The sequence below is a fragment of the Myotis brandtii genome, unplaced genomic scaffold (genome assembly GCF_000412655.1).
Source record: "Myotis brandtii unplaced genomic scaffold, ASM41265v1 scaffold293, whole genome shotgun sequence".
Lineage (NCBI taxonomy): Eukaryota > Metazoa > Chordata > Mammalia > Chiroptera > Vespertilionidae > Myotis > Myotis brandtii.
The window spans coordinates 524,495-537,123 of NW_005361201.1; the positions used below are offsets into that span (position 1 = coordinate 524,495).

General features: G+C 48.4%; 1 protein-coding gene across 3 annotated transcripts in view; it reads left to right on the plus strand.

Moving 5' to 3' along the window:
* The first annotated feature begins 8 nt into the window (after window positions 1-8).
* Window positions 9-12,629, plus strand: part of NAV2 (neuron navigator 2) — a 365,341-nt gene continuing 352,720 nt past the window's right edge. For all 3 annotated transcript variants that reach the window (XM_005869395.2, XM_005869393.2, XM_005869394.2), the window contains exon 1: window positions 9-1,005. In XM_005869395.2, coding sequence (XP_005869457.1) covers window positions 748-1,005 — 258 coding nt within the window. In that variant the 5' untranslated portion in view covers window positions 9-747. The remainder of the gene's footprint in view (window positions 1,006-12,629) is intronic.

Consider the following 12,629-nt stretch of genomic DNA (forward strand, 5'->3'; position numbering starts at 1 on the left):
GCTGCCCGCGCCCCACGGCCATAGTCTTGCTGCACTATAGCTCACGGAGCATGTGCAGACCCGCAGGCGTTCAGGTGCCATCTGTCCGGGGGGCTTCGGGGCAGTGGTGACTGTCACGCCTAGAGAGACCTTTCGGGGGCTCTCGCCGCGCCTCTGCGTCGCGGGGGACACTGCGGTGCTCGCCATCAGGGAGGCAGCTTCCTCTCGGTGGTCTTGAGACTCCTTGAGCTCCGTGCGCCCTCCCTCTCCTTCCTCCGCGGTTCGCGCCTTCCCTCGCCGCTCACACCCGCAGCCTCCCGGAACGGAGGCGTGCGTGCCCGCTGCTTCTCTTCCAAAGGGGCCTCCTCACTTCGGAGATGCAGTGACAAATTAATATGGGATTCCAAGCCTCGGGTTCCCAGGAGAAGAATCGCAAGAGGCAACAGTCCCTGACCTCCCAGAGCTCTTGAATAGGCCACCCCGAAGGGGCGTTAAGACCCGACTACAGCATCCATCCAGCATCCATCCAGCAGGACCAGTTGAGCGCCTCGACCCATCCTCTGCAGCATTCCCGCACCCCGAAGGTGCGCTCGCCGGGTTGCTCCGAGCTCCCTGACCTCGGCTTTTTTTTTTTTTTTCCTTCTCCACTGGTGGTGGGCGCCTCGCGGGCCGAGCCCGGCGCCTGCTCTGCTGCCCGCGCTGCCTTTAGCGGTTGCCTCCGCTGCCGCTGCCAGGGACGTGCTGGGAAAACCGAAGCCCCGGGAGAAGATGCCGGCCATTCTGGTCGCCTCCAAAATGAAGTCGGGACTGCCCAAACCCGTGCACAGCGCCGCGCCCATTCTGCACGTGCCCCCGGCCCGGGCCGGCCCCCAGCCCTGCTACCTCAAGTTGGGAAGCAAGGTGGAGGTGAGCAAGACCGTCTTTCCCAGCCAGATCCCGCTGAAAGCGCACGGGCTACAGGAGCCGGCGGGGGAGGGGCTGCCGCTGCGGAAGAGCGGCTCGGTGGAGAACGGGTTTGATACCCAGGTGAGAGGTTGTGTGCCGGGGCAATGTTGGGGGAAAGGGCTACTCTGTGGGCGGAGAAGGGAACCATTCCATTGAGGCCGGCAGGTTGGGGGATGCGGCATGTTGGGGGATGCGCGAGAAGAGTGGGCTGGCTGGTGGGTGTGGCCCGGGTTTGCCTTAAGGATCTATACCAGACCAGGTGGGCCCGCCTGAGGTTTCCTTTGCGGGGGGGCGGAGGGGGGCGGCCAGGTGTTCTTCAAAAAAACGTATGCAGCCCTGGAAATGTCAGGTCCTGCATGTTGAGGGCTTGGCCCCCAAAAGCGGCATCGTCTCTCTGTCTGTCAGTTTTGTAGAGATTTCTATCACTGACAAGGAATGACCAGAGGCCTGGTTGGGCTCCATGGCCCCCTAGTTGCAGAGTCTGAGTGTGGCAGTGAACCTGTTCCCTGGTCTTGAAGATGACCCCCCTGCTGCATCTTTTGGACTGACAGGAGTCCGGGCTTGGTGCTGGGACTGCAGTGGGAGTGGCCGGTGCCCGGGCTGAGGCAGCCAGCTGGAGACTCCTAGCATCTTGGCTGGCTGTGGCAGTGGAGGTGGGGGTGGCTGCTCAGAATGGCGGCCCAAAGCTAAGCCCCTCCTTCCTGGGTACTTGATCCTGGTGCTGGTAGCCCCGGTAACTGGGGGTGGGGGTGAGAGGTGGCTTGAGGAGAAGTGATGACTTCTACCTTTCCAGACTGAGCTCACATCACCCAATTCGGCTGGGTGACAGGCCCTGGCCATTCAATCTCTTTTAAGGAAATCAGCAGGGGCCAATCCGGTTCTCTTGGCCTCCAGCCCTCCCTGCTGTTTTTTCTTCCCTCTTCTGGTAGGAGGGAGCAGGGGCACGCTGTATTTTCTTGGCAGTCAGTCATCAGGGACTTTTGGGGACAGGCCTACTTGACGGATATGACTGTCCTGGTCAGGAGAGACAGGAAGCCAGAGGGGGAGGCAGTGTGGGGCTGGTGTCGGGGAAGTGGCAACAGACCAGCTGACCTTATTGGCACTCAAGTCTCTGCTGACACTGTCTCCACCTTCTCCTGAGCTTTCTCTGATCAGAGGCTAGAACTCAACACATTCCTAGCCTTTCTGATGGAGGAACTGGAGCTGGAAGCTAATTGTAAGCAGACTTTTGGAGCTCTGGGCTGGAGAAGGCCCTCAAAGCAGATTAAGCTCCCACACCAGGCTGATAAGCATGACCCTTGCTGCTGCACTTGCTAAACGTTTTTGGAAGCTGACAGGTTTGAGTGATGGCGTGTGGGAGGAAGGCAAGATTTCCCCCAGAGCTCCTCGGGCCTGTCTCTGCTCAGGTTTTGTGTTCTGCTCTGTTTTTCTGTTGTTGGCCACGAGATTTGTCCAGCGAGCTCTGAAATGGGAATGAACTCACGGGCACGTTCTGTCAGAGTCCCCCCCCCTCACCCCCGCCTTCATCCTTGGAGGTGGGGCTTGTGATGTGTAGAGGGCTGTATGTGGGAGGCCAGAGCAGTAACTCTGGGATGTGACACATACAGCCTGATGATGGGACCTGAGGAATGAGAGGGAAAGTAGATGCTGGGGTTGATTGTTCACACCCAGGCAGCTGTGCTGCTTCACCCATTTGACCCTTTGTTGAACATTGTTGGAGGACTTGCACTGGGAAGGCTCTGGAAAGGTGATTCATCACCCTCTTTCCTGAAAAAAGGTTCTGCAGCTGGCATGGTCTCATCCCTCAAGGCTTTGCTTCCTTCTCCCACCTTTGGTGCACGGTTCCCAGAATGCCCCATTACCCCTTGCCTTCCCTCGGTGGGATCTTGTTCACTGACCATGAGGAAGGTTTAGATGGACTGCTGAGGACATTGGCCACTTCCCGGTAGGCTATCCTGGTTTTACCAGCCTGCCCTTTCCTTGTGTGTCTGGGATTCCTGGGGGCTCTTCTCTGTGGCAAGTGGAAGACCCTGGTTCTCACTGCACCACCCTGGCATCAAAGTGACCTTGGCAGAAGGGATTTTCCCTTCTTTGGACCCAGCTACCGCCCAGTCTGCCTGACACGGTGCCTGTTCACCATGTGGGAAAGCCTCTCCATTATGGCTAAAGGGCTGCGTCTGGCTTGACATCTGGTAGTCCCCAGTGCAATAGTTATCACTGGAAGATACTCATAAAATGATAAGTTAAATGATATCTTGGGGCCACTGAGTCCCATTTTATTTAGGGGATCTGGGGCAGAGGCTGGTTTGTGCAGTGGTCAATAGCACAGATTTTAAAGACAGGTAGATATCCATGGTTTCCTATCTCTACCATGTAATAATAGCTGGTGACCTAGTCGATTAACCTATCTGGGCTTCCCTCAGTGTTCCCATCTGTAAAAATGGGCATAAACAACCACACAAATGGTGAGAATTAAGAAAAATAACATATGTGAAGTGTTTAGCCCAGTGTCTGGCAAATAAGGAACACAATAAAATTAGCTATTTAAGAGATAGGGCATGTGGGCATAGCTTATTTCCTTAAGCCCATGAGAAGGTATCAATTGGTTCACAAGGATTTTCAGAGTATCAATCACCTGCCTAGTACAATAGGCAGAACCACTTGTTGAGGGCCTGATGTGCCAGGCTCTTTACATATGATTTCATTTCATCCTTACAGTAACATTTAAAGCAGATATGGCCTTTTCTATAACAATAATTTCCTATAACAATAATCTGTAATAATAAAAGCGTAATATGCTAATTAGACCGGACAGCTGAACGACCTTCCGGACATCATTACGGACAAAGCTGTGGTGGCGGAGGCTGAGGCAGAGGTTGTTAGGGGCGATCAGTCAGGCAGGTGAGCAGTTAGGGGTGATGAGGCAGGCAGGCGAGTGGTTAGGGGTGATGAGGCAGGCAGGCAGGCAGGCGAGTGGTTAGGAGCCAGCATTCCCAGATTGCAAGAGGGATGTCCAACTGGCAGTCAGACACCCCCCCAAGGGGTCCCAGATTGCGAGAGGGCTCAGGCCAGGCTGAGGGACTCCCCTCCCTCCCCTGCATGAATTTTGTGCACCAGGCCTCTAGTAATATAATAATGGCAAATCATTACATAGCATTGCCTATGTGTCAGGAATTTTTCTAGAGGTATTACATAAAATACCTCATTTGATTCTTATAACAATCCAATGAGATAGTGTTATTACTCTTACTAGAGGCCTGATGCATGAATATTCGTGCAAGAATAGGCCTTCCTTCTCCTGGTTACCGCACCAGCTTCCCTCTGGCACCCGGTACCCGGGCCTTGGCTCTGGCCGCCGCCTTCCGCCTTTGGTCCGGCCCTGCTGCCCTCTTGTAGCTCCCTCCACCCCACCCCCCCATAGCAAGTGTCCCACCCGCCCTGACTGCTCTGTGCCTGCATGTGTGCGCTGCCCAGAGGCCTGGAGCAGCCTGGACAAGGCGGAATGCCTGTGTCGTCGCCATGGAGACGACGCAAGTGTCCCTGCCCAGCTGCCGCCATCTTTGTTGCATCAATTTGCATATTCCCTCCTTATTGGCTGTGGACACAGCCATCTTTGTCGTGAAATGACAGTCAATTTGCATATTCCACCTTTTTTAGATAGGATTTTACTCATGAGGAAACTGAGGCAAAGTCTGGGTTAAAGACCCTGTGAGTAGCAGAAGTTGTATTAGGACTTTGACAGTCTGACTGTGACTCCATGCCCTTAACCATGATGCTACACAGAGATAACCACAGAGACTTTCTGATTTCTTTCAGGCCCTGATTTATAAGACCACTGCTCTAACCATTGGGAAAGAAGAGTAAGTGAGACTCAGTGAGGTGGAGTCACTTGCTTAGGGTCATCCTGCCCCAGTGTGGTACAGCAGGGATTCCAGCTCAGGTTGTTCTGGCTTCAAGGCCAGTGGTCTTTCCACTCTCTATAGCTGCCTCCTTCAGCTGTTCAGCAGATAAACAGGGTAAATAAAACATGGCTGGGCCTTGGGGGTTTTATAGTCTAATTGGGAGGCATAACTGATGTACCAAGGGCAACAGGACAAATCACAGACAGGGCTGAGAGGTAAGTTTGGGCTTCAAAGGAAGAGAAGGACCCTGATGGCTGGAGAAGTCCAGAGCGCCTCTTGGAGGAGGCAGGAGGTGGCTGGGCTACAGTGATAGGCAGGAATGGGATGGCTGGGTGGGGAAGGGGTGAGGTGAGGTGGGCATGACAGGGAAGGATGAGGAGCAGGGCCACACAGTGGTGCAGAGCAGGAGTTGATGTCACCACAGGGAAGCTGCACCTTCACGCAGTAGGTAATTGCTCCGTATCTAGTATCTTCTTTTTTTAAAAAAATACATTTTTATTGATTTCAGAGATGAAGGGAGAGGGAGAGAGAGATAGAAACATCAATGATGAGAGAGAATCATTAATTGTCTGCCTCCTGCATAACCCACACGGGGGATCAAGTCCATAATCAGGCATGTACCCTGACCTGGAATCAAACCCCAACCTCCTGGTTCATAGGTTCATGTTCAACCATTTAACCACACCGACCAGGCCTAATTATCTTTTTTTTAAGAGGTGATGAGGAAAGAATAAAGTCTTCTCACAGCTGAAAAATTGGATTTGCATGCTGGCTTCCTGGTGGATAGTAATTCTGAGCATACAAGACGGTTATGAGAAACTGGGGAGATGGTGTCCATAAAATACCCAGTTCATAACAGACCCTTGGGAAATGATAGTGATTATGATTATTAGCTTGGGGTTCAGAATATTCAACATGGTAGTTATAGGGGAAAGGAGGCCATTCTCACGGCTTCTTTTATTATTCAGCAACTCACCTCAGCCAGTGACAGCCCATTTTCCCCTAAGCCTGCTCTCCATCTCCATCAAGTGTGAAAAGACCTAACATAGCCCAGCAAACCAGAAAATAGCTCCAAGGTGCAACGCCACTGTCAACTGCCCAAGTCCCTCACCTTGAATCTCTCCCACAACCGGCAGCTGGGTCTTGACCCTCAGTGCGGGGAGGTAACTGTGCTCTGCAGCAGCACATCCTCCCAAGTTCCCTTCCTGGTGCTGGGATACCTGGGCCTTCCCCCAAGAATGAACATTTTATAGCATTTGCTCTTTAACATGGTGTATAAATTATGACCATTTACAAAGAATTGTTTTAGAGATTGGCTCTGTGTTGGTTCAGAAACCCTGTCCGGCCAACCTTCAGATAAGGAATGCTCATGAGGTTTTTGAGGAGAGGTTAGCCTATTTTTAAGAAGCAGTTGCAGGGGGAAAATATATTATATGTATAATACTTTGATATTTCCTGTTTTTAGGAGCCTGGTGCTCAACTTGCAACGCATTTCTTTAAAAAAGTAATTAGAAGTGATTGAAATCCTCTGTGGGTGTCTTAGATGTTTAAAAAGAAAGTACAGGCAAGGCCCCTGGGAAGAGCACTCAGCTCCAAGCTTACAACCTGTTGCAACTTTACCCCATTGTGTTTTGATTAGAATCCGTGCTCCATCATCAAAGTTGATTATGGATTTGATTAGTGCATTTTTTTGCTATTGTGTTATTCCCTTTCTTCTCTTTCTCAGTTCTTGGAGGGGAATGTGTAGCATGGTTATCTGCCAACATGCAAGAATGTTTATAGTTCACATATTATTGCTTATTCCCTGGGTTAATTTTCTGAAGACACTTTAAGGGTGGAACTGGTGGCTTATTTAGTGTACCATTTTATATATATTTAGTGTACCATTTTATATCTACTTCTGGATATGTGTGTATACACACATATACACACATACACACACATATACAAATATATACACATGGAACAGCTTAAAGTAATAAGCACATGTAAGCACACACACATCAAAGACCAGGCTGGAGGAATTATAGCCCGATTTCCAACTCTCAGAAGAGTTAGATTTGCTTCCCACTTCTCACACTCTTTTTCTCGGTGACCAAGATGGAAGCACCAAATATTGGTGTCCCATTTCATTTACTTATAAGACATAAGAGACATAGCCTTGAGAGAAGTGTTTTAATTAGGCCTGGGTGACGCTCCTGAAGCCAGTCTTGAAAAAGTCAAACCACCCACTGAGATTTTGGCTTAAGGTTAGAGATTTCTTATTTCTTAGAATCAGCCTCAACAGCAGGGAAGGGAACCTTTGTGGAGCATCTGCTATGTGCTTGGTAATCTGTGGTGTTTATATAATTCAATTTGAGACACAGAAACTAGGTAAAATGTAAAGCAGTCTATGGATTTTAGATGAGGAAGCCAAGCTTTGGGCAAGATATTTAACACCTGAATGTCAGTGTCTTCACCTATAAAGCGGAAATATTGATGCTCATCGATTGGCTATGAGGGTTCTGTGAGATAATACAAGTAGGCTGCTGAGCACCATGCCTGCCATGTACTAGGCATGGAATAGGTATTGCCTATTTCTGTTACCCAAGGTCACTGCCAAGTTTGGAAACTATTCCTCATTCCAAGTTCATATTCTTTCCACCCTACTTCTCTGCCTCCCAAGTGCACGGTTGATTACATAAAAGGACATATGGATTGCACTGTGAAAGCAGAGAGCATAGCAGGGCTTTGGTTAGATGAGTGGGGAGTGAGAGTAAATTAAGGGCAATCTCCTCCAATGGAGTCATATCCAGAGTTGTGAATTGCAACCTCTACATTTTGGTCCCAGAAATGCCATCTCTACAGCACTAACCATATTGAGGGATCTGCTGCAAACCAAATGTATGGGAAGGCTCCTGTGTACACCCAGTCTGAGCTGGCACAGTGGAGGTGATCACACCAATGACCCTGCCCAAGACCAAGCGTGGAACAGTCCCACTGACTGGACTGTTGAATAGTTCCTTATTTTTCTGAGGGCAGAAGGGAAGCCCTCTTTTTTCATGCCTGGCCTGATTGTGGTGGGAGCTAGACCTTGTGGTCAGTTTGGTTATTAAGGTGCCCTAAGGCCTGGCCAGCTGCCCGGTGATTTTACCAATAGCCATCGGGTCCATTTCAATGGCAACTCTGTCTTTTCTTTTTCAATGGTGACTCGGCCACATTGTTTAAGGAGATGGACATTGTGTTTCTAGAATGTCTTGGGCAGAATGGGCCATGTGATATTGAGAACAAAACTGGGTCAGGCTTTGTGCTTCAATCCACATAAGACAATTGTGGTGACACATACGTTTTTGCAGGAACCCTATGTCTCCCACTCAGAACCTAAAGAATGACTCATGGTTTAGTGCTTCCTTTCCCAAGGAAAACAGACCCTCTCTTGTTTTTGCAAACAATGGCCCCACTGCCTCCGAATATACTGTCTCCCCTTCCAAGTGAAACCTTAATACCTTTAGGGAATTTTAGGTTGTTCCAACCCCTTCGTCTTGGTGAGACAGAAGATAGAAATGAGGGTTTGGTCAAAATAATTATGAGCCTACCTTCCAGAGATCTTTGGGGGCCTTTGAACAAAATCAGTTACTCATGGCAATATGACACAATAAAAATAATGATCATAATGGTCACTGACACTGAACATAACCTCAGTCTCAGCATAAGCATAAGGCATACCAACAGAAATGTATAATTTCATTTAATCCTCACAACATCCCATGAGGTAGATGCTACTTCCTGAAAAGAAATAGAAGTGACAGCTCTGGAAGTCAGTAACTTTGATTCTAGTCTCTTTCTCTCTCTCTCTCTCTCTCTCTCTCTCTCTCTCTCTCTCGTTTTGTTAATCCTCACTTGAGATGATTTTTCCATTGATTTTTAGAGAGTGGAAAGGAGAGGGAGAGACATCGATTGGTTGCCTCCTGCATGACTTTGATTCTAGTCTCTCTCTCTCTCTCTCTCTCTCTCTCTCTCGTTTTGTTAATCCTCACTTGAGATGATTTTTCCATTGATTTTTAGAGAGTGGAAAGGAGAGGGAGAGACATCGATTGGTTGCCTCCTGCACGCACCCAGACCTGGGCCGGGGAACTGAAGTACATGCCCTGCAACTAAAGTATGTGCCCTTGACTGCAATCGAACCTAAGACCCTTCAGTCTCTGGGCCGACGTTCTACCCACTGAGCGAAACTGGCTAGGGCTCTAGTTGTCTCTTTTGACACTTTGCTGTGTAACCTTCAAGAAGTTACATTGTCTTTTGAGCTTCAGTTACCTCATCTATAAAAGAGACAGGATAAAACCTACTCTGCCTCTTTTGAAGAGTTATTGTGAAGCTTAATAGAGGCAGTTAGTATGAACGAGACACTGGTTAAGCATCTCACACCCTAAGGAAACCAAGGCTGAGAGAGTTTTGGCTACTTTTCCATCTAGCAGAGCTAGCAAAGTGGCCGAACCTGGTATTGAATTCATATTTGTTTGACCCCAAAGTCAAGGTTCTTAAATAGCAAGTGTGATAGCACTTTGATGAAAATATTTGAAAAGATATTATTAATACTGAATCAAAGTAAATGGCTGTAAAATTTCCATTGGTTGGATCCATATGCCACTTGGCTCCTCCTCTGTGCCCCAGAATTTGGGAATATTGAAAATATTCTTTCAGTATTAAAAAAATGCTAGCTGCTTAATAATATCAGTTAACCCAATCTGGGATGTGTGAAACTCCAAGTTTTCTGAGGCCTCAAGTTTCACTAAGTGTTATCACTGAGTGTAATTGGCAGGGCTGGTTTTAGACAGAGGAAGGGAAAAATAGGGAATTGGATCAAAATCATTTGTTGGCAAGAGGAAGCAATCAGATAAATTCAGATTATGGGTCACTCCTTAATACAACAGATCTTCAAAACTATTAGTGTCATGAGAGATAAAAAATTTTAAAAGGCAGGTAACAGACCATTCCAGGAACTGAGGCCAAAGACCTTAATAACCAAACCCAATGAGAACTCCTTGACTGGGTTCCTGGATGAGGAAAACCATAAGTGCTAGGAAGGCCATTTTGGAGACAAGTGGAGATATTTGAACGTAGATTGTATATTAGATGGTATTATTCCATTGATCTTAGTGGTACTGGGGTTAGGTAAGAAAACGTCCTTTTGCCAGGGAGACACATGCTGAAATACTTAGAGGTGAATTGTCTTGATGTCAGCAACTAACTCTCAAATGGTTCAGGAAAAGGAAAAGCAAGTGTATCTGCAGAAAGGAGCAAGCAAATGTTGTAAAATGTTAATATGTACAATTCTTTCAACTTTTCTGTGTGTGGAGTTTTTCACAATAAAATGTTGGAAAACAAAACCGGAGTTTTAAATTAGCATTCCCCTTAACATCCACTGTGTACCCATGAGAACGTAAATCCAATAGGAATGTGTGTGTGTGTGTGTGTGTGTGTGTGTGTGTGTGTGTGTGTGTGTGTGTTTGTGCGAGCGCTTATGCACTTATTTACAATTAATAGCCTGGCCAAGTTCATTCCACTAGGTTTAGGGTCAGGATTCCTTATTTCCTTCCTGGTGTAGTGTGAGAATCTTGGCTTAATTCCTTGTTCTTTCACGAGAATGGTTGCTGATATTTTATGGAAATCATAATATCCAGTTTGACTTGGTAATCTCTTGTAAATTCTACGGAAGTTCCAAAGTTGAAAATACATAAGACATTTTTAAAAATTGAAGAATATATTAAAACCCCTGGTTGAGTCCTACCAGTCTAGGCATTGAGGGGGTAAGGAGTATGAGTGGAGGCAAGTTCTTTTTTCTGCATTACCCCTCTTTCTCCTCCTACTAATTAGGTTTCCTTTGCCTGGATAAATCCTTCCTATCCTTTACCACTCAAGTTGAGGCTTAGTGTCACCTCCTCCAGGAAGCCTTCTGCTACCACTGGTGGTCTATGTGTAGTGTCAGTTGCCCCCATAGCCCTCTCTGTAGCCCCAACAGCTTGGACTGTGAATACTTATTTAGCCAGACCATGGCTTCCATGAGGTCAAGGATGTGTCTCTTCTGATCCCTCCTGGTCCAAGTGGATTCTTAGTTAATATTTGCAGGAGAAAAGAAGAATGGGAGTGGGAAAATAAAAGGAAGAATTGAGAAACAGGAATATGTGGATAGTGAGCACCAGCTGTGTTCATAAAGCTGTGGCTCAGCCATATGGATCCTGCAGAACTCCCACTTGGGGTGTGAACTGAGAAGTGAGGGTGGGTGGCCAAGCATAGGAGACACAGAATGGGCAGCCTGAACACTGGCTGAGGTCAGCATCAAAGCTCCCCAATGGTGGGTCTTAGGGAAACTCGCCTGCTCTGGCTGGGTGGAGGCAATGGGCAGATTCCTTTACACAAGGATGTTTACAACGTCCAAACTGGCTGCTCAGTGGAAGATCTGTCAGGGTGTGATAATGGCAGTACTGCAGACTGGGAGGGGGAGAGAACACCATGGACTTTGGTGGGCTTTGGTGCCCCCCAACTTTGGAAGGGGCACCTGAGAAGGGTTCTGAAAGATTTTAGTTCGTTACAGAAAGGTGGGGGGGGGGTCGTTAGAGAGTCCTCAGATGGGGCAAGCCCTCTAGGAATAATGAACACAGCAACCACTTCTGTGCTATTTCCATACTTAATCTCATGTAATCCTTACACGAACTTTCTGAGCCGATATTGACCCTATTTTACCAGTAAGGAGAAAATGAAGAATCAGTGAGGGCTAGCCTGAAAGAGGTCATGGAACTTGTTCAGGTCACACAGCTGGTATGGACAGTGGCAGGATTTGAACCTGGGTGTTCCTGATTCTAAAATCTATGCTCCTAACCGCCACCTTCTTCTGCCAGTTATTGGAAGAGGCCCAAGTCCTATACAGAGATGCTGCTGAAGACTATCAAGCCTCCCAAGGCTCTTCTCCTGGGAGCCTGCTCCCCGTTTCCTGGGCTTGGCCTCTCCCTGTTCCTTCTGGTCGGGGCCTCCTGTGCCTGCCCCAGCCTGTGTCCAGAGGCTCCGCGTTGATAGAATGAGGAGCCCCAGTCTGCTGCAATCTGGCACGATCTCCTTCTTTCACTGCTGTGGCTGCTGTCCCCCAGGTCACCCCTGTGCTGCTGGGCCTGGCGGGATCCATGTGCGGAATAGCTGGCAGGACCTCTTTCCTGTCTTGCCACAGGCTGCTGGGCTACAGCTCTGCAGACAGGCCCCGTTTCACGCTGGTTTGCTTTGATGCTTTTCAGACCTGCGAGTGACGCATGTTTATGTCAAAATGTGTGGGCTGCAAGTGTCCCAGAGCTGTCAGACCTTCCGGTGTGCTAACTTTGCTTGTTAATTGTCTCCTGACGGAGAAAGGCAAGCCCTGGAGAGAAAAGTGCCATTTAGGTGACAAAACTAGATTTAGAATAACCAGGCTTACTTGGGACGTCTATATGATCTATGCCTCAAAGACTTGGGGCATCTGAGCCAGTGTAGACCTCGGAGGCCATCTATTCCCACAGGTTCTTTGTACGGATGGGGAAAACATGGCCCAGGGAGGGGCACGACTTGCCCACTGTCACTCAGCTCGGAAGGCAGAGCAAAAACTGGAACCCAGGCCTCCAGACTCCTGGCCCAGTGTCCTTTCCAGCTCACTCATGGGGATCAGATGTTCTGCTCTGACGGCCCTGATGGTTTGAAGAATTGGAAGCAGCCTTGAGCTATGTTCTTTTTCTCTTCCTTCTACCAAGTAGTTAAGTATCCTTGATTCCTTCTTATTGGACAGCTTTTACATTTGGCTCAATG